Source organism: Sciurus vulgaris, assembly GCF_902686455.1.
Source record: "Sciurus vulgaris genome assembly, chromosome: 1".
In the NCBI taxonomy this organism is placed as follows: Eukaryota; Metazoa; Chordata; class Mammalia; order Rodentia; family Sciuridae; genus Sciurus; species Sciurus vulgaris.
In genome coordinates, this window is record NC_136461.1 from 52020211 (window position 1) to 52043390 (window position 23180).

At 31.2% G+C, this 23180-nt stretch overlaps 1 protein-coding gene across 1 annotated transcript in view; it reads left to right on the plus strand.

The window, feature by feature from the left end:
• The window catches only part of EFCAB7 (EF-hand calcium binding domain 7), a 46653-nt gene that overhangs the window by 9651 nt on the left and 13822 nt on the right, over nucleotides 1-23180 (plus strand). Inside the window, exons 6-12 of the mRNA XM_079136669.1 lie at nucleotides 14-209; nucleotides 644-762; nucleotides 8525-8666; nucleotides 11864-11973; nucleotides 14279-14436; nucleotides 15698-15831; nucleotides 22150-22298. Of these exons, the coding sequence (XP_078992795.1) occupies nucleotides 14-209; nucleotides 644-762; nucleotides 8525-8666; nucleotides 11864-11973; nucleotides 14279-14436; nucleotides 15698-15831; nucleotides 22150-22298 (1008 nt within the window). The remainder of the gene's footprint in view (nucleotides 1-13; nucleotides 210-643; nucleotides 763-8524; nucleotides 8667-11863; nucleotides 11974-14278; nucleotides 14437-15697; nucleotides 15832-22149; nucleotides 22299-23180) is intronic.

The window sequence follows — 23180 nt, forward strand, 5'->3', positions numbered from 1 at the left end:
TTATTTCCTATAGTTTTGTAAATTATATATGACAACCAATGAGCAATGTCTCAAGACTACACTAGAAAAACTGGAGGTTGATAGTAAACTGAGGCGTCAACAGTTTGGAAGCCATGTTGAAGGGCCCTTTGAAAGGGACCCATCACCAGTACCAAAACAGTCACCTAGAATTATAAGAAAAAATGACCAGGAAACATTCTCAAATAAAGGTATGTACTTTCAACACAAAGGATTTCTTGATCAGCAATGAAGGGTCATAATTCAAATAAAAATTTCCTTCCATCTCAGCTTATCAGTGATAAAACAAATGAGAATCCAACTTTTGTTAGTTACCATTTCTAGACTGTAAAAATCTATTGAAGTAAAATTTTATTGTGGAACTTGACTTCGCTATTCTCATTATATTTTATTAAAACTAAAATTTCAGACTCAAAGGTGACATATTGAATTGAGGAATCTTATTAGTAGCCCATAAATTAGGGGCCATTAAAGTCTGATAAATATAAAACTTTTGACTTTATTTCAATAGGAAGAACAAAGAGAGCGAAATTATACAATAGACATTTTATACTATACTGTGTTTAGAAAACTCCTATTTACAACTTTTCATAATGTTAGACCAAATAACTGTTACTTTTTACAGGTGACACAAGGAGTCCTTTACTGTCAACAACTAGAAAGTTCAAAACATCTGTTTCCTTCACAATTACCATGGATGCTAATAGTAACCAAAACTCAAAGTTAACAGAGCCAAATTTAAAGGTATAGTATTTGAAATTAACATATAAACTTTTTCTGAAAACACTTGACATTAAATATATTAGTAACTATTCAGTATGTATAGAGACCCAGTAGTTTGAAATAATTCTTTGAAGTTTTTCCTGTAGAATGCAGCATTTCTACCTGTAAACCACTTAAAATGTCTTTAAAGTAAAAATAATGAATAAGAACATTACTTAAAGGGTTTTAGTTTGAAAACGATGACTCTTAAATTTTTTAACTTTGATGAGTAGATTATGTAATTATATACTTTAGCAAGCAAATTTTTTGTTGTGGTTTAACAAATAACTGTCCATAGTGTTTCTTATAAATAAATCATTCATTCAATATCAATTCCTATGAGAGAAAGACAAGAAAGTCACTTTGTTAAGTCAATATTTGTTGAGTGTTAATATTGATCTTCTTCCTTTGTTTTTACTTTTTAGACTCAACCTTTACTAGTTTTCTTTCAACAGAAAATAATAGCTACAGAAATATAAAACATTAACTGGAAACTGCTAGGATACATTAAAAATGTGCACCTAGAGACCTCTGTAAAAGGGGGAAAAATGGTTATGACCACATACTATAACTGCTGTTCAAAAACTGAACTGATTGTTCTCAAGAGCTACATTTTTGTTTCAAATAACAACTCTGTATTTGTTATTGAACTCTGAAGTCCCTTATATCTTTAAATTGCTAGACAGTGACATTTGTTCTATATTAAAATTTTAAAACATTATCTCCAAGGAATTTGTTCAGGCTGTTTAGGAATCTATACACCCTAAGCAATTTGGTGTGCATGTCCAATATGTTCACACAATATTTAGTGTCCCAACAACATTATTTTCCACCAATGGCACTTTTTTGTGTTTTGCAAAGTTAAATGCTAATATAATTAATTTAGTTAAGTAATTATGGTTTATCTGATTCAAAAGATTTTGTAAATAAGTGTAATTTTATCCAGCACAAAGATACACATAAATATTGTTTGTTATATTAAATCATAATAGACTTTTCCTCAGTTCCATTAGTTGAACTCATAATCATACAATTTCTTTAATTTAGTGCATCTGAACAAATAATCACTAAACAGGTAATGTTTGCCAGTTATTTTGCTTAGTGTAAAATATGAACCTTGAATTTAAAAAATAGAAAATTTTAATTTGATTATTAATAGTATATACCAAGGTAATATAGCATAGTGTTTCACTTATTCATTCATTATATTAACAAATGTTTTTGATTGACTACTCTATGCCATGCATTGTTTTAGGTATTGATGAAGAATTTTTGATACAGACCTGAACTTGAATTCTAGCTTTTTTTCCTTAATAAATTGGTAAACTTGGCTAAATTTATCCTCAGCCCTTCTGAGTCTCTGTTTCCTTATCTATAAATTGGGAATGATAATATTTAGGACTTTGGAAAGATTTATTCATCTAACAAATGTAAAGCATTTAACTGAGTATCAGGTGCAGGCAATATTTACTTTAATAAGAAAAAATAGCTTTGTTACTATTACAGAACTAAGAAATGGCTGTAAGTCTTTAGGAATGATATAATAAAAATACAGTTTAAGAAATGTTTTTTCTATTATTGTACATGGAGACCGCAAATTAGAGATACTCTCTAGAGGTATCTAAACATAAAGTGATGATAGCGTGGCCTAGCAAAGAAGGGGCAGATCTAATAGGTAATGCCAAAATTAGCCTGGAGCCATTTCTTTTATATAACAAGAGTCCACTTAAGTTTTACATCTAAGGCAACAAAAATAAGGAATAATGCTGAGGATAATTGGGAATTAGGTGAAAGGTACTATGAGGATTTAATAATTCAAAGAAGTTAGCACACTGTCAGTTTTTTAATTCTGTGAATTTCTTATAAATTTAATGTCATTTGGAGGTATTTCTTACCTTTTTATATCCTGTTTCTGATCTCGATATTTCCCTCTGTTATTTACTATCCAGCATTTCTTTCTTTCTTTCTTTTTTCTTTTTCTCTTTAGGCATCAGAGATTGAACCCAGGGATGCTTAACCACGGAGCCACACCCTCAACCATTTTTATTTTTTATTTTGAGACAGGGTCTTGCTAAGTTTCTTAGGGCCTCACTAAGTTGCTGAGGCTGGCTTTGAACTTTCAATCCTCCTACCTCAGCCTCCTGAGTCACTGGGATTATAGGTGTGTACCACAATGCCCAACACTATCTGGAATTTCTTATAGGAACTCTAAAAATCTTTGGCCTTTTTGTTATTCAGCAGTGTTCAGTTCTTTGTTTTCATTTTACTTTGAAGTAATTTTGTTTAATTTCATAAACTTTATACATTTCTGAGGTTTTATAACACTGACAAGTACTTGGTTATGAAAGTACAGAATACATTTCTAAATGGATGATTAAATTAATTTTCTTCAAATACTTTAAATCTACTTTAAACAAGTTTGGGTACCTCAATTTCATGTGGAACAGAAAAGTATGGAATTGGGATAGAAAATGGGAGTAACTTCAGAAATTGAAAATTTTAATAATTGTAATGGGGTAAGCATAAGCCAGATTTTTCTTTTCTTTTCTTTTCTTTTCTTTTGAGTTAGAGTCTTGCTATTTTGCCCAGGCTGGTCTTGAACTCCTGGTCTCAAAAAATACTCCTGCCTTAGCATCCCGAATAGCTGGGACCATAGGTGTGTACCATACTCAGCAGCCACATTTTAAAACATTCATACAATTGGTGAAGGACTTGAATTATAGGAGGAAAATAAGAACTGTACCATGATACACATATATTACTTTCTACTGGCCATTCTTAGGTACTGAATTATTTAATTCTTTTTTTTTATCCTAAATTCTGTATATTTGCTTAGGTTCTGTAATGTTCAAGGAATGTCAGGAATTTTCCTTTTGAGAGAGGAGTAGCTTCAACTTTCTTGTGAAGGTAGTCATGACTAAAATTAGAGGAGGCCCTAAACTGTGAGTTGTAAATTCCTGAGATGCAGTATTTCCTATATTCAGACTTTTAACTAGAATATGCCTAAATACATGTTTTACACATTTGTGTATTGTATGTTTATGTGCACACACAGCACATATATTGTACAGCCTATATGTTACAAATGTCGTATATATTATACAGCATATATGTATACCTACATGTTATGCGTGCATACCAATTCATGTGTTATATACCACATATATGTTATACAAAAGTCTTTCTACATGAAAATACAAATATAATCATTTCAAGCTAAGAACAGATCAGTCTATTAATTTTTGTATAAAATTTATGAAATTACACCAAATAGTTTTGTTACAATGGTTTATTTTTCAAAATGTTTTATCAGTTTCCCTGTAAATTAGGAGAAAATTCACATCAGTTTTTCCCTTCATTAATTTATTTAACCTTTTATTTAAAGTATTCTTTACTAACAAAAAGTTCAATAACTTTTTAATCTGCTTGTTTTAACATACTAAAAGCAATAGCTTTTTAATAATTATGTAGCAGAGGATATCTTTATTAAAATAACAGTAATGATGATAAGTTCCTCCTCTAATAAAATCAGTGGCAGATCTGCTTACTAATTCTTCTCACCTGATATTTTAATAATAATACATTATTTGTATGTCGGAATAATGAGGTTCACTATAGTAATCCAAAAAATGTAACTTTACTTATATATTTTGATAGATGTTTTCTACTTTACTATGTGTAATTTGTGCTTTTCAGCATTCCCTTATATGTTATGAATGAAAAATAAATAAAAGTAAGTTGTTTACATTTATATAATTTACTTGAATTGGTAGAATATAGCACCACCTCATGCCCTATGTAAGAATTACATGATGCTATTTTATTTCTGCTTTATATTGTTAAAAAATTATACATGAAATTTCATTCTAAAAATTTTTTAAAACTCAGTATCCTTTCTGTTTTCTCATAATACTCAAATTTGTCAACTTAATCTATAATCCTTTTTAATTCATTTATTTGAATGACCACCAGTTTATTAGTACTTTTTGTTTTAATTTGTGAAATTTTTGTCTAGATCCAAGAAAATACATATTGAGTGACCGAAATTCTATTTATTTTCAAGGAAATTTTAAGTTGAAAGAGCATTGTATGTTTTTTAACTGAAAGATCTTAAGAAATCAAATGTTTCGTTTTAAACAGTGAAGGTACAAATTCTCCTAGTAATGTTATTTACTACCCAGAAGAGCCTAATTATTACACTGAAGTTGAGTTGGTATCAATCATGTGGCATTTGCCTTACTCCTATAATAGCTCTACCATTTTCCAGCCTTACTAACCTATAGATAATATGGCAATACATAGTTTGGCAGCCTTTTTATAGAAACTTACAAATTCCTTCTATTATATTATATTATAAAACTGGAACTTAGGAAGATCTCCAATATTTAAATTCTTCCCAACTCGATTTTTATAAAGCCATCTCCTGTCAGTCCTCCCAAAGTACCATCAGCTACGGAAAAATTCTTCTATCTTTGAGTTTCCTCAGTAGCACAAATTATATTAACTACCACTATAGACTAATATACCAATACATGTAATAATTCTTTATAATTTTATTTGAACAAGGAGAATCTACTATACCATAATTACAATGCAAATATAGTAAATGTTGCAGCTGCTAAAATCTACAGATTTTTAGTAAGAAAACTAAGTAAGTTTTTCTTAATATTTAAATGCATGGGTAATTCAAATAATCAGCTTCATTACACTTTCTTATAATAATATTATAAAACAAGTTTCTTTTAAAAATTGCCTTTAGAAAATCATGGAAGATATTTAAATGTGAAGTAAAACTTAGAATATAACTGGTAGACTGGAGAGAAAATAAGAACTAGATTTCAGCTCTGGTTCTATTATCAGTGAGAACTGTGATATTTACCTACCATTTTATTTTTCAGACTTTTTTCATCAGTCGAAAAGGAAGTGTGCAACTATCTTGTTTTTGAGACTCTACCTTTAATACAGGTTGAGCATCCCTATTCTGAAAATCCAGAATGCTCCAAAATCTGAAACTTTTTGGGTGCTAACACGATAACCACAAGTGGAAGATTTCACACCTGATCTCATGTGAGGGGTGCAGTTAAAATATAGGCACACTAAAAATATTATATAAAATTGCATTCAGGTTATATATATCAAGTATATATGTGCTAGATGTGGTGGAGTACATCCTAGAAATTTTGGGAGACTGAACCAGGAAGATTGAAGTTCAAGGCCAACCTTTGGCAACCTAGCAAGACTGTCTTAAAAATAATAAAAAGGGCTGGGGATGTAGCTCAGTGGCAAAGCATCCCAGTACTGAATACATATATGAATGAATAAATAAATAAAATATGAAACAAAATGAATTTCATGTTTAGACTTGGGTCCCATTCATTATGCGTATACAGATATTCCAGAATCTGAAAAAATTCAAAATCTTAAACACTTCTACTGTCAAAAGTTTTAGCTAAGGGACACTTATCAACCTGTATTTATATAAATGATTATCCCTTTTATATTTACCATTCCAGATAGGTAAATATAAAAAATATGTTCATTAAATGTGTTGAATGAAATTCCATCTGATAATGGTATAAACAAAATTAATTGAAAAGAAAATATTTAACACAAGAATTGGCTCAAAGAGTAATGTGTCTAAAATGGCCATATGAGTATATCATTCCTTTCCTGCTTTTAAGCAGTCATCATTGTCCAAAGTCATATTGATTATGTTAATAGAAAGACAGTGGAATGAATAGGACATAACTTTCCTTTGTATATATATGTATACACCACAGTGAATCTCAACATCGTGTAATCCACAAGACTGGAACCCTGATTAGAATAAGATATACTCTATGTTTGTACAAATATGTCAACATAGACTTTACTGTCAGGTATAACTAAAAAGAACAAATTAAAAAAGAGATCCTTGACAGGGAAGCTAAATGATAATCTGCGCATACTCAAGCACAAGTGTGAACCTCATTGTGTTAAAGATAATAAAAGTTTTGTATTTGGTACCCTAATAATATTTTCTTTTAGAAACATGATGGTAAAAGCATTGATCCAAAGTCTAGAACTCTAGACCTACTATTTTAGTAAACTCCTTGTTAAACTTTGAGCTCATATAACCTCTGTTTACCTCAATTCTGTGTTTGTTAAAATGACTAATTAGCTCAGTGGTACAGTGCTTGACTCGCATATGTGAGACCCTGGGTTCAATGCCTAGTACTGAAAAAAAAAAAAGACTAGTTCATATCTAGTCCACTTTACCTTATAGGAATATTGTTGAAATATCATATATAATGACTTGTTTCTGTCATAGGCACTATACTTAAAAAGATTAATTCTAATAATTTGTCACTTCTTAATTTCTCAGAGTTAAAAATACACACATTTTATGCCCCAAAGTTGCAACAGTGCATGTGACTAATGACTAATAGTTCAACAGTAATGATAAAATCTTAAAATCTTAAGTTTAAGAAGGAATCTTATAAATCTTATGAAATCTGTATAAGGTCACTATTAGAAAGGATTACATAATGTAAAATAATAGGGATTTCTTTCTATTTTATATTTCTCATTTTAAATGTATTAAAGTATTAAAATAATTGACATATAATAGAAAATGATGCATAACTATGTTAATATAATTTAGTCTTTAAAAAATGAACAAGAAATTAATTTCAATGTAAATTATTTTTGGTCTTACTTTTTCAGTACCATAGTAAATCTTTCTATAATGGATTAGAAATATCTGATGTTATTGTTATAGAGCTAATGCATACCCTTTGTATAGTTATCAATATTATTAAAGCCTTGAGCTTAATATCTATATGTCCTTACAGATAATCATTTAAGATCTTTCTTTATAAAATAACTTCAAAGCCTCATTAGTACTCTATTTTTGGAAGTCATTATGAATAGAACAGAAATATGTCTTACATTAGTTAGGCAAGCCTAGTAATGATAAAGTAAAAAGCATTTGCATACATGGCAGTATCTCATAGTTTCAATAAAGAATCCTTTACTTTCTTTCAATGTGCCATTTTCAAATTTTACTTAATTCTAGTTATGAGATTCTTTATAGACATATTACTTCAGACTAGGAGAAGGGATTTGGCTAGGCTACAAAGTAGTGGAGCCTATATAGAAAGGTCTTTATTCAAAATGATATTTTATGTTTATTAGCATAATTCTGTAGTTATGAAACTTTTATTCAGTGTTCTTCTAGTTACCTAGACTTGAAGCATTTACTTGGGTTGTTGTAAACTTTATCTTTAAATACAATATCACTCTTTCTTTCAATACATTTGCTTCAGTAGTCCTTACTTCTTCATTCTTACTGTGATCCCAGTACTACCATTACCAATTATTACACAGCTATATATTTATTGCTTTGCTTCAGTACTTTTGCCACTTCCATTAACTTTGTTTTTCTTATTTATTCTCCATTATGTATTTTTCTAACTTTTTAATTTAAACGATGTTGATTCTTCATGGCATAATTAACCAATTTCCCACTCAGTTTATAACAGTGTCCCCCTCCATTAGTCAGATATATAGATTTGTTGAGCACCTACAATATGCCAGTTATGACTAATTTCTGTCGTGCCTGTTGTTTTCCTATGTTGTGCATTCTTGGAGGGCAAGGACTTCAAATGACATTTAAAAAATATCTTCCTTGGATTTCTTTTCATTAACTATGCTGGAAACACCTAAAGAACGTTGTTTGAAAAATTATTTTCCTTCATTTCAGGACTGGCAATATGTACAATCAAAAGGCTGCTTCTTCTTAGAAGAGGATGGTGAAATCATTAGTCATCAGTACAAGATGCAGATAGCTCAAAAGTCCATGGTTTATGTAACAATTAAGCCATTAAACCTGAGTCAAGTTGAAGGCAAGTTTAAATTTGTGTATTTTTTAAAATATCAACTTGTACCCTCTCTGAAAACACTTATGTAAGTATTTAGTAGTCTTTGTTAGAGAAGAAAGTAATCTGCCTAAGTAAGAAACAAGTAGTTATGTTGCAAGAAAGATAGTGTTAGTTTATATATTGATTGTTTTACCAGTTGCTTTGTGTATGTTTGTGTTTAAAGCATGTTTATTTAAAATAAAATGTTACCTGATTTCTTCATGATATAGAATTAACTTTTATATGCTAATTAATCTTAGTATTTTCTGTTTATCATTTTAAAATTAAGATATCTAAGAGAAGTTCTATAGGAGCATAATTTAAGATATGGAACTACAAATAATTTTTAATACCTTTGAAGTCCATGTCTGTTACTGAGGCAATCTTTATTAATCTTTACATCATGGTAATATTCTTTTCTAGTTTAAAGTTTTAATAATTTCCTACTGTCTAAAATGGTTATTATGTAACTTTTAATCAGTGAAAGATGTCTACAGGGGTGCTTTGTCCAAGTATCCTTTTAATATTGATTGTTCCAAGTCAATCTTCTCTTTTATGATGTTCTTATATAAACATTTTATTGTTAGAGGACGTCTCCCCCACCTCCTAAAACAGAGATTTTGAAAGTTTTCCCTGAATATCTTATGAAATACTTAAAATATTTGGTAGTTGATACTTTAAAATAATAATTACAATAGTAATTTTTCAGAGGGGAATCAAGATAGCCCTGTAAATTCAGCATTGTCCCTGTGTTCTCATGAATGATTATTTTTTTCATTTATTTATTATTTATTGAGAGACATACACCAATCATCAGTTTAGGTATTTAGAATATATCAAAGTACAAAAAAAGACAAAAATAACACTCCTCATTAACTTATATTTTAGTGAGGGAAACTATAAATAAACATGATACATAGGAAATGATGTGATATGTTAGAAAGTTGTAAATACTATGGGGAAAAAACACAGAGGGAAAAAGGAATGAATGTTTATGGTAAATGGATTTCTATAAAAATGGAGTCAGTCTGTGCTTCGTTAAGATAACATATGATCTTAGTGACTCAGGAGGCTGAGACAGGAAAATCGCAATTTCAAGGCCAGGCTCAACAAACCACTGAGGCCCTAAGCAACTTGGTAAGGCCCTATCTCAAAATAAAAAATAAAAGCAACTGGAGATATATAGCTTAGTGGTAAAGCACCCTAGGGTTCAATCTCCAGTACCAATAAATAAATTAATTAATTAATTAAATACATAAATAACAGTACCAATAAATTAATTAAAAAGGTGACATATGAACAAAGACTTTGAAACAGGTATTTCAGTTGTCAACTATTGCATAGCAAAGTGTCCCAAAATTCAGTGACTTAAAACAATTAAATGTTTGTTTACTCTGTAGGTGTGGTAGACAGTTCTTTTAGTATGAACCAGCCTTGGCTTTTCTCTGTAGGACATACACCTCTGTGGTCATCTACAGGTTAGTTGGTGGCTGGCTTTTGCTGATCTTGGCTGGGTTCTTTCCTGTGTAGAGTCTCATTTAGGACATCTTAACCCTGCCTCAGATTATTTCTCATCCTCCAGTTAGCTAACCTGTCCTTGTTCTCATGGTGTAATAGGAAATCTAAGAAAAAAAACAAAACAAAAACAGAAAGCACAATAGGATCTTCTGAGGTCTAGGCTCAGAACTGGCACAGTATTATTTCTGTTACATTCTGTTACTCACTAACGTCATAGGCAAGTCCAGATTAATAGGGTTGAGAAATAGAATTGAACTCTTGATGGAGGAGTTGAAAAATCACATTGCAAAAGCCTGTGAATACTGAGAGGGACACCCTTTTTTACTGTCTTCCACAGATGGCAAACAATTAAGCTTTATGAGTGTAGGAGTGGTGTCCTTATGGCTAAAGTCAAGTTTTCTCTTTATCATTGATTTTTCAAGCAGTTTGAATATATATCTAAGTGTTTTTGTTTTGTTTTGTTGTTGATATTATTGTTTTGTTTGGATTTAATTGTTTGGCATTTACTCTGGTGGGGGTTCCCAGAGATTTTTGGATTTGTGACTTCTTATCTTTCATTTTGTTTGAAAATCTTCCTTTATTTCTTCTGCCCTCTTTTTTCTTCCACTAATGTGATGCCTGACATCTCTCTGTTTGATTCTGCACCACAGATAAGCCAGTTCTTCTATCAGAGTCTCTCTTTGGAAAAGTTCATCTTTCAGGCTGTTTAGTTGCCCAGCCTCAACTCTGATGAGTTCAAGAAAAGTTATAATTTTGTAGTTCACCCAGTTTTTCTTTTTGTTCGAGCAACACTCTTTAGTTTTCTGCTTCACTAGAGGATCATGAGTAGACTGCAGGACATATTCTCACCTACATTTTAACAAGAGCCGTCAGGTTGATCTTTTGAAAATATTTAGTGCTGAAGAGTAATCAAGAGATACCAAAGAGTCTAGCTGGGATGTTTTTGCAAAATTCAAGAAAAAGACTGGCAATGCTTTGAAACAAGGTGTAGGCAGGAGAGGGGATAGTAGAGATTCTAGACATATTTTGAAAGTAGAACTAGAGTATGTCCTGAGGACTAGTTTTTATATGTGAGAAAAGACTTTAAAGATGATTCCAAGATTTTTGGATTGAGTAATTGGAAGAATGAGTTATCATTCCTTCTGATATGGAGACAAGGATAGATGGGTAGTTTTTTTAAGGGATTGAAAAAGGTCAGGAGTCCATTTTTGGAAACAGAAATTTGGTGGAAATGTCAAATAGGCATTTGGTTATATGGAACTAACATTTAAAGGAAAGATTCTAGATGGAGATTATAATTTTGGGTTGTGAGCACATAGATGCTTCCTCCTGGGACCTAGCACAGGTAAGCTAGTGCTAATCCCATTTCTTCCAGAAAAGATCTGCTTTTCCTTGATTTGAGGTACCTCGATTACTCTGCAACCTGGGCTTTAGGGAGTTCAAGAAAAGTTAGGATTTTAGAAAGTGAGTATATAGAGAATATTTTTATAGGACACTATATGTAGTATATGGTTTATTGCAAATATTAAGATGTTTACATATAAAATGAAATGTGTTTCTTTTAAAAAAAAATCCAAGGGGAAAATAAACTACCAGTTTCTTTTTTAAATACGAAAAAAGCAAAGATTGCTTATTTTAATGTGTTTGGGTATTTTTGTTTGTAGGAAAATTATCCCCTTGGTCATCAGTTGATACTGCCTTATATATTCTTAAGGAAAATGAAAGTCAAGCAAATCTACAGCTCATGTGTTTTACTGAACTACGAAATAGAGAAGTATACATATTTATTTTCTAATGTTTAATTTTCAAATATAGTATGAACTCAAGTTTGGGGGAAATAATCATTTTTCTATATTTTTAAAAATGTTATATTCTCCCAATTAAGTTATATGTAGTACTTAAACACTAAAACACTATAGATCTTATATATGTTTTATTAATTGTGAAGGACATTTTGTTTGCTGAGATTTATTAAAAATTGAGGATTGATTAACAGCCTTGATGTCATAACTTTTAAGTTGTTTGAAATCACATTTTTCTTTTTTCTAAATACTCTGATGCCCCACTTTTTTTTTTGTTTTTGTTTTTGTTTTTTTTTTTTGTTATGCTTAATAAAAAAGATTGACGCCAGTAGATTTTTTTCACCCTAAATACAAGCAATTCCAAAATTTGGAAAAGTTACTCTAAATGTTTGTCTTACTTATACTACTACTACAAAACAGAAAAACTTAGGGATTACTATCCTTAGGCTTGACTCATAGAGTTTATATTATAGACTCAAAAATAGAATGATGTGAAGAAATGCTTTTAAATGTTTTCATATAATACCCTTGGGGTTGTTCTGATCTTTTCTAATTATATATTTATTCAAAGGCCAAATATGTGACTACTTATTTTATGAGGTCTACAAAATACATCTGCTACACAACAATAGAAATAATACTATTCAAGGGCTTACTGCAATATCATATTTATTCTTTATATAGGCCCAACGACAGACAAACATTCCCCTGATGGAATGTTGTATAAAAGTCTTTATTGTAGGCTTCCTAACAGACAAGAATAGTTATAGGCAAGAAACAAATAAAATGGCAGAAGTTAATGTTTTGACTCTTCTTCAGAACTGACTACAAAGTTAAGTTCAAGATAAAGCATTGCCTAAAACAATAGCTTTTCCCATTTCATTTTGGATAAAATTACTTTCTCATGTGTAAAAAAAAAAGAAAAAAGCTAGTAGCTAGCAAGGCCATAATAAAGTCTGAATGAGTTTCTATTTACCTCTTTACTATATAGACTTCTGTTTATTGGTAGTATGTCATTTACAAAGGACTTTTTAATCTTTTTTAGTTTAATTACTTAAGAAGAGTTTTGTGCCCACGAAAAACTTTCTATTTGCCATCCATAGTGACATTTGAAAATTGTATTTGAAGAATCATGGAATAACATATATTAGTAAGCAGCAAAATCTGTTTTTTGAACTCCTGGATATAAGTCCACATCTGGACAATCTAAAAGATTATGGTTTCCAAAGATGGATTGGTAAATGTTTAGTCTTCAAAATGACCTTCAGCTATATTGGATTGCATGTAGTATCAAAGTAGGACATGGTGACCTTAGGATTATAGTTCCTCTCACAAGTCAGGGCAGAAATAAAACTGTATTTTGAATGTGACTCTCCAGGATGAACTATACTATACCTGGGTTTTGAAATGAATTTTTGGACACAATCCCTGACAGAATTCCTTTGGGCTAGTCCATATTAAAGGGCAAATAGTTGTGTTTAGCTATTATATGCAATTAGAAAATACATAGGTTTAATATATTTGACAGATGAACCTAATTTTATATGAAATGTTTAGGCTTCAGAAAGCTCCTAGGTGGCATGGAGAGGGATACTATTTGCTTTCTTTTATAGGAAACTAAATGTTTTCTTATACGAATGTCCTGATACTACATTATAAATATCCAGTATTTGATAGGAAATATAATTTCATATAAGGCAGGATTATCTAGGATTCTGCATCTACTTTTATAGTTCATGTTACATGAGTAGTAAAATGCCAGTCTATGTAATTGGTCTTTTATAAAAATTTTTAATTCATACAAATAATGAACTATTTAAATTTTTTAAAATTTTAGTTTGTGTTATTGGAATCTGATTTACAAATCATATATTTATATTTCAATCCTGGCAGGAAACCATACCTGGAAATTTTTACTCTTCTCAAAGGAGCTTAGTATTTGCTTTAAAAAATTATCCTAAGATTAGTCTCTTTGACCTTCAAAGAATTTTCATCATAAACATATTTGAAGAATACTGGGAAAGATTTAGAAGATATATAACTTCTTACCTATTATATAGTTTTAGGCAGTTTTTAAAATATATAAAGAACTAAATCTAATGGTCTTGTACTGGGGTTACTATTAAGAAAAATAACTTGAAGCCTGTGAAAAGTTTGTAGAACTATAATAGAGTTGGTGAATATCGATTTTAAAAATAATATCTAATGCTTCCCTTTCAGAAGAAAATTAAAAGTCATTTAGACTCATGTTGTTTTATTTAATTCTTTTGAGAAAAGGTATTTGGATGGACTGGTGAACTAGGACCTGGAATTTACTGGTTAATTCCTTCCACAACTGGCTGTAGGCTAAAGAAAGAAATAAAAACAATAACAGAAGCAGCCCAACTTGTGTATAAAGATGAAACAGGAGAATTATTTCTTACAAAGGAATTTAGGTAAGTTTTGTTTTCTAAAGTTTAAACTATAGCAGCTGCCCTCAGTGGCACGTGCCTATAATCCCAGTGACTCAGGAGGTCGAGGCAGGAGGATTGAAGTTCAAGGCTAGCCTGGGCAATTTGGCAAGACACTGTCTCAAAAATAAAATAAAAAGGGCTGGGTATGTAACTCAATGGTGGAGCACCCCTGGGTTCAATTCCAAGTATAGTTAAAAAAAAAAAAAAAAAAAAAGATTTGAACTCTAGCATCTAGACCAGATATATATCAGTAGCCTGTCTTTCTCCCTTTACTTTGTTCAGTTCCCACCCCATCCTCATATTTTAATTCAGTAACTCAATTCTTGTGACAGTGTGGATGAACCTGGAAGTTATTATGCTAAGAGAAATAAAGCAGGTTCACAGATACCTCATGATTTCACTTATATATAGAATCTAAAAAAAAGTCAAACTCAAGCCAAGATAGTTACCGGGGTCTGGGTGTAGTAGGATTGGGGAGATGTTGGTTGAAGGATACAAAATTCATTTAAGCAGGAGAAATAAGTTCATAATAATAATAATAATATCTGTTGCATAACTGGTAACTGTAGTTTACAGCAATGTACTATAAACATGAAAATTGTTGAAACAGTAAGTTTTAAATATTCTCACCACAAAGAATAAGTATGTGAAATAATGGATATATTATTTAGTTTGATTTAATCATTCTACAGTGTGTGTGTGTGTGTGTGTGTGTGTGTTATGATCCATAGATTTATATTTTTAAAAGAACTCATTTAACTAGGCATCTAAAAGTGACCATTAATTCAGAAGTCTGGGATTATCATTAATTTCTGTGTTCCAAACTCTTTGCAAGTCAGCCTTAGTCACACATCTACTAATATCACTCCTACTAGACACTGCCTTTAGAAATAGATACTGATAATTGAATTCTTGATTTTGATAACTGTCAAATATGGAATCCAAAACTTAAGTAGTTCTACACCTGAGATGTACATGATAAGATTTGCCCACAGGCAGAGAAAGGAAAGGGAGAAAAAAGAAGGGCCTTACTACTATTCATTGAGTTTCTACTCTGCACTGAGATAATATGATTTGCTTTAGAAGTTTGTTTATATCATTTATTACTAGACTGAGCCCAAAATGCACTCGGATACAGTATAGGTCACAAAAGTTACTTCCTTTGAAAATTTTCCTTACAGAAACCTTCTTTAGTCTAGTTGTCTTAAGGACAAGAAATAATTTTCTGTTTTTGTAATTTTAGTTCAACTTTATCAGACATATTTGAAGTAATTGATTTAGATGGAAATGGTCTTCTTAGTCTTGAAGAGTACAATTTTTTTGAATTGCGAACAAGTGGTGAGAAATGTGATGAAGATGCTTGGGCTATCTGCAGAGGTAGGCACTTCTCTTTTTCTTAATGATGTATAGAAAAACAGATAACTTTCTTTTATTCCTAAGAAGTAAGAAGCCAAACTTATCCATGGAATATTATGATAGCATTTAGGATGGTTTAAAAATAGTAGCATTATATGTAAATTATAAAACTTAAAGGTTTATTTTTCTTAAACTGGTGGTGTAATACTCAAGTTAAAAGAACATGTGTATTACTTAATTGTATTTTCAGTTTACGGCCTATGCTGAAGCTTAAAAGAAAAAACTGTCTTAATTTCTTGATACCACTGAACCACACACTGTGCCCAGGAGAGGGCAGCAGAGAGTTAATCAACTGGAGTTTAAAAAATTAAGAGGTCCTTGAAGTTGTTTAGACATTTTAAGAATTCCTTAATATTTTTTGTGTTTGAGTTGAATTAAGAAGGTCCATCTATGGAAATATTGAAGCCCCAAGTGCCAAAATGGACAGACAACATAACTGAAAATGAGACAGTTGCCACTTAGGAGTAGTCTGGGATGAGGGTAGGAACTGAGTAACTCAAGGTCAAAGGGAAAAAACAAAGCCATATCCAACTACAGATTACAGAACAAGAAGTATGAGGAGGCCAGAATGCAGTCAGTAGAGAGATTAACTCACATATGCTGTCTCTGGGATAGTAATATATTCTTCTCAAAATGGTCAAAGCTTGGTGAGCCGGTGAGTCAAGTGGGAGTCTGATAAATCTGTTTGTCTAAACAGCAAGTAGGGTAGAAATATTATCTCATTAATCTAAAATTTTTAGTACAAAATTTTAGTTAAAAATAACCAAGGTAGCAGGCTGAAGTTGTGGCTTAGTGGTGGAGCACTTGCCTAGCATGTGTGAGGCACTGGGTTTGATTCTCAGCACCACATATAAACAAATAAATAAAATAAAGGTCCATCAACAACTAAAAAGTATTTAACTAAAAAAAAGTTAATTACAACCAATAATAACAAATGTGTATGTTGATTTATAATAGTAAATTTTGGCTCAGATTGATAATATATGCAATAGAGTGTTATCTATAATAAGATATAATTATCTTATAATGTTAATGATATAATCTCAATTCATTGGCACTAGAGCACATTCCATAAGAGTGAATTATAATTAGGTTTTTATTATGGTGAAATTATTGATAAATAACATTCTGGTCAAATAATTAAATTGACAGAGTTGATAATTTATATCTTTTGAGAACTTTTCATGTACCAGATTCTGATTGAAACAATTCTATGTATCAATTCTGTGAGGTAGTGCTATTATTATTCTCATACTACAAATAAGGAAATAGAATCACAGAGGCTGAACAGCTTGACCAAAGTCATGTAGCAAGAAGGTTTCACAGCTGGGTTTCATACCTAAGCAGTCAGACTCTAGTACCTTAAACTTCATGCTATCAAAAAGTTCCAAAACTGATTGACTTAAAATGATTTTGGGAGATCTGGGGATATAGCTTAGTGACAGAGCATTTGCCTAGCATGCATGAGGCTCATGCATGGGTTCAATCCCCAGTACCAAAGGGGGGGAAAGATTTGGGGGGAATAGCTCCTTCAGTGACATAAATAATACTGCAAAGTAATGTGAGCTTTTTAGTTTCTGAAATGTTTACCTTCATTATCATGTAATATTAATTTTATTCATTCTTCCCCTTGATAATAAAATTGTATCACTTAGCTGTAAGATAATCTTTTTTTTTTCTTTTTGAGATGGGGTCTCACTTTGTTGCTCAGACTGACCTAAAACTTGGGATCAGACTGCCTTACCCTCCTGAATAGCAGATACAGGCATGCACCAACATGCCAAACTAAGATCATCTTCATTAACTTTTTTTAGACTTAAAGGTGACTTCATTTTTATTTTGTTTATTAATAGTCTATTTTGTTAGAGCAATTTTCGATCTACAGAAAAACTGAGTAGGAAATACAGAGCTCTCCCATATACCTATCCCCTATCCATCCCCACCAAGTTTCCCCTATTATAACATCTTCAATTAGTATGGTACAATTGTTATAATTAATGAGCCAATATGGATATATTATTATTAACTAAAAGTCCATAGTTTATAATAGGGTTCACTTTTGTGTGGGTATTTACAAATATGTCATGTATCTGTCATTACAGTATCCTTCAGGATACTGCCTAAAATTTCCCTGAGCTCCATCTATTCATCTATTTATTTGTCCGCCATACCTCTGGTAACCATATAATTTGCCTCTTCCAGAGTATCACATAGTTGGATCCACACAGTATGTAGACTTTTCAGAGCGACTTCTTTCACTTAGCAATGTGCATTTAAAGTTCCTTCATGTCTTTTTATAGCTTTATAGCTCATTTCTTTTTTTTCTAAATAATATTCTATTGTATAAATGTACCAGTATTTGTATTTATCCTCTTGTCTATAGAAGAACATCTTGGTGGCTTCCAGTTTTTGGCAATTATGAATACAGCTGCTACAAAATGTGTGTGAAGGCTTTTGTGCAGAGAGGTTTTCAACTCATTTTAATTCATTTCAATTCAATGATTGCTGAATTATATGATGAAACTAGATTTGACTTTGAAAGAACTGCCAAACTGTCTTACAAAGTGTCTGATATTAGTTTTGCATTTCCACCAAAAAATAAATTAAAATTCCTGTCGTACCACCTTCTTATCAGTATTCATTATTGTTAGTTTTTTTTATTTTGTTCATTCAAAGATGTTATATCTTATTGTTATTTTAGATTGCAGTTCCCTAATAAGATATGATGTTGAGCATTCTTTTTGTTTATTTATTTGCCATCTATGTATCTTCTTTGGTGAGGTATCTGTCCAGATCTTTTGTCCATTGTTTAATTGGGATATTTGTTTTCTTATTTGTTGAATTAAAAAAAAAATTTGTAGTTGTAAATAGACAGCATGCCTTTATTTTGTTTATTTTTATGTGGTACTGAGTATCAAACCCAGTGTCTCACATGTGCTAGGCAAGCACTCTGCCACTGAGCTACAAACCCAGCCCCTTCTTATTGTTGAATTTTAAGAGTTCTTTGTATATTTTGAATACAGATACTTTATGTGGATGTGTGTTTGGCAAATGTTTTCTCCTCGTCAGTGCTTTGTATTTTCATTCTTTTAACAGTGTCTTTCACAGAGCAAACTTTATTTTTTTATTAGCGCCTCATAATTATATATAATAATTGGTTTCATTTTGACAAAATCATATATGCAAGGAATTTGATTTCTCTTTCCCACCTTTTCCCTTCCCTCTTTCCTCCCCCTATTCTCTCTCTTTTATTAAACTTCCTTTATTCTACATATAAATAAAGGTGAAATTTTCTTTGGTACCTTTATAAATGAATATGCCATGATTTTGTTAAATTCATTCCATTTATCTTCCCCTTTCCCTTCCTCTCTCCCTCTCTCATTCTCCTTCTTACACTGCACTGATCTTCCCTGTATCTTTATGGTATCAAATTCCCTCCCCAACTACCTTCTTTGTTTTGCTCTAACTTCCACATATGAGAGAAAACATTTGACCCTTGATTTTCTGAGTCTGGCTTATTTTACTTAGCATGATTTTCTCCATTCCTGTCTATTTACCAGAAAATGCCATTATTTCATTCTTTGTGACTGATAAAACTTTCCATTTTGTACAAATGGCACATTTTCTTAATCCATTCATCTACTGAAGGGCATCTGGGTTGATTCCATAATTTGACCACTGTGAATTGTGCTGCATGGCTTTAATATGCTGATTTGAGATCTTTTGGATAAGAACTGAGGAGTGGGATAGCTGGGTCATATGGTGGTTCCATTCCTAGTTTTTTGAGGAATCTCCACACTGCTTTCCAGAGTGGTTGTACTAATTTGCAGACTACCAATAGTGTAAGAATGTACCTTTACCACATCCTCACTAATATTTATTATTATTCATGTTCTTGATAATTACCATTCTGACTGGAGTGAGATGAAATCTTAGTGTAGTTTTGATTTGCATTTCCCTAATTGCTACAGATGCTGAACATTTTTTTTTATATTTCTTGGCCATTTGTGTTTCTCCTTTTGAGGAGTTTCTCTTTAGTTATTTGCTCATTTATTGATTGGGCTGTTTGCTTTTTTGGCATTATTTTGAGTGACTTATATTCTACTTATATAATCCCCTGTCAGAGGAATAGCTGGCAAAATTCTCCCATTGCATAGGCTCTCACATCACACTCTTGATTGTTTCCTTTGCTGTGCAGAAGCTTTCTAATTTAATGGCATCCAACCTATTGATTCTTGGTTTTACTTCTTGAGCTTTAGGAGTCTTATTGAGGAAATCTGTGCCTGCACCTATATGATAAGAATGTTGATCTTATAGCAGTTGCAAGGTTTCTGATCTAATTTTTAAGTCTTTGATCCATTTTGGTTTGACTTGTGCAGGGTGAAAGGGATTTAAATTAATTTTTCTACATATGGATATCTAGTTTCCCCAGTACCATTTATTAAAAAGGTTGTCCTTATATTTTTGGTACCTTTGTCAAGTATCAAATTACTGTAAAAATTTGCAGTTGTCCTTGGGTCTTCAATTCCATTGGCCTTCATATTTATTTTGATATAAATACCATGCTGTTTTTGCTACTATAACTCTGTAGTATAATTTGAGATCAGGTATTATGATGTCTTCTGCATCAGTTTTCTTGTTCAAAATTGCTTTGGCTTTTTTGGTATCTTATTCCTCCAAATGAATTTTAGGACTATTCTTTTCTAGTTCTATGAAGAGTGTCCTTGGTAATTTAATGGGGACTGAGTTGAATGTGTGTATATTGCTTTTGGTAGAATAGCCATTTTGACTATATTAATAGCAGACTTCATTTTAATGAAGTCCCACTTGAGAATTTTTTTTCTTTCATGGATTATGCTTTTGATGTACCTAAAATCTCATCAGCAAACCCAAGATTGGGTTTTGTGTTTTACATTTGAGTCTGTGAGCCATTTAGAGTTAATTTTTTGTGAAACATATAAGGTCTATATCTAGGTTTATTTATTTTTGTATGTGGATGTCCAATTGTTGCAGTACCGCTGTTTCTTTTCTTCATTAAATTGTCTTTGTAAAGTATTAGTTGTATGGGTATATTTTAGGTTCTTTGTTCTGTTCCATTGAGGTATTTGTCAGTTCTTTCTTCCACCAGTACCACACTGTCTTAATTACTGTAGCTTTATAGTAAATTTTGGAATCAGATGTTTATAAACCTTTTAAACATTATTAAGGATGGACAATTTGCAGTTTCAAAAGTTGATTAGTTATTGCAAGTCTCTACAGTATCAAGACACACTTTTCTTTAAAGTAATGTATTACATATAGATTTTTTTTATTTTATGTTACTACATAGTAGCTCCAACACTCATTTTAGTAGCTACCATTTCTCTCCATGATTTAATTACATATTTTTTTCCTTGGAAACATGAGTCACTTTTACCTCTAAACATTTTTAACTATTAAACAGTCAACCAGTTTTAGACAGGTGTGTCTCCACTTACAATAATGCATACAAAGAGGTATTATATCAAATAAGAATATTGAGTATATCACAGATGGGAGTTGAAAATTAAATCTTCCTTATCATAGGACAGTCACCAAAATAAAATCAGTAAATGACTATTTATTATCCAAAGACACATTTCAGGGTAAATACAATATAGACGTATTATAGACAAATTCAGGAATTATTCATATCTAGGTACTTCTAGGTAAATTTAATTTTCTAAGAAATAATGTTAAAATGGGCATACTTAGACTTGCCTGGGAAAATTTGTTCCCCATTACCCAATAGTCTTTCGATGGCCAAAGGACAATTCAGTTAAAATTAAGTGAATTAGGAATATAGTAATTTCCTTAAATCTGGCACTATTCATGTATCCCTTTTTGAAACCTCAGTAGTTTGAGGGATATTATATCAAATTTATTCAGGTTCTCCTGGGCTTAAGGGAAAAATCTACATGAAACATTTTGATTTTTGAATATCAATAGGAACTGTAAATGAATAGGCAATTTGGAATTTATCCAGAAAAGTTCAAATTTCTTCTAAATTAGAATACATTTGTACTATTTATAATTTCAGGGGTTTTTTTTTGAAAAAGATTATATTCCATGATAGTATCTATGCTGAGTCATAGGAAGTTAGAAGGGTAGCTCTCAAGCATGTTTTCAAACACTCTTTTTCCACTTAGCTTACATATTCCTAAGATCACCTTTAAGATAAGCATTAATGAAGAATAATGTAGCCATATTAAATATGTGAATTTTCAAATTGTATAAGAAAAATATTTTTGGTTTTAACAGAGAATTTTGATACAAAGAAGAATGAACTAACAAAACAAGGATTTATGGATTTGAATCTAATGGAGGCCATTGATCAAGAAGGAGATCCTCGTGATCTTTGGATAACTCTACATTCAATGGGCTACAATAAAGCTCTGGAGTTGACAGAGGTAAAGCATATTTAAAGTTTTGCCAGTAGGTTTAAGTGTTTATAATATTTCACCCCTTGAACTTTTTCCCTGACACATGACTTTTGAATTGTTCACTGAAATCCTTGAATTTCAGCAGCATATGAATGAATCCTAGGTGCAGCAGTATGTTTCTGCTAGTTTATTCAAGTTCTATTCTTGCCTGAATTTTAGTTACTGTAAACAGCTAAATAATTCAGAGACACAAGAGTTTTGAGCACATTATATGTGGGAAAAAATTAGTAATTAAAAATATACTTTTTAATTGGAGATGACTATTTGAGTTGCTAAAGTCCCTTTTATATAGCAAAACTCTGTCCTAAAGGAATAAAGACTTAGAATAAAGAGAATGTGTCTATAGAAGAACTTGGAATTCTGATCTTTTTATAAGTGGTACTTGGGTTAATATTTGTAAAACACTTTGAACTGTTTCTGGCTCATACAAAGAACTATATATGTTATGTTTATCAACTGTCATCATCATTATTAATAACATAAGTATAAAAGTTGAATAAGACAATAAACCAGAGGAGTAACGAAAACTAAGCATTCCTTCTTGAGTTCTATAATATAAATATATATTTAAAATATAGAATTTAATTCAATGCAATTCCAATTAAAATCCCAATGACGTACCTTACAGAAATAGAGCAGGCAATTATGAGATTCATCTGGAAGAATAAGAAACCCAGAATAGCTAAAGCAATCCTTAGCAGGAAGAGTGAAACAGGGGGTATTGCAATACCAGATCTTCAACTCTACTACAAAGCAATAGTAACAAAAACGGCATGGTATTGGTACCAAAATAGAAAGGTAGATCAATGGTACAGAATAGAGGACACGGACACAAACCCAAATAAATAC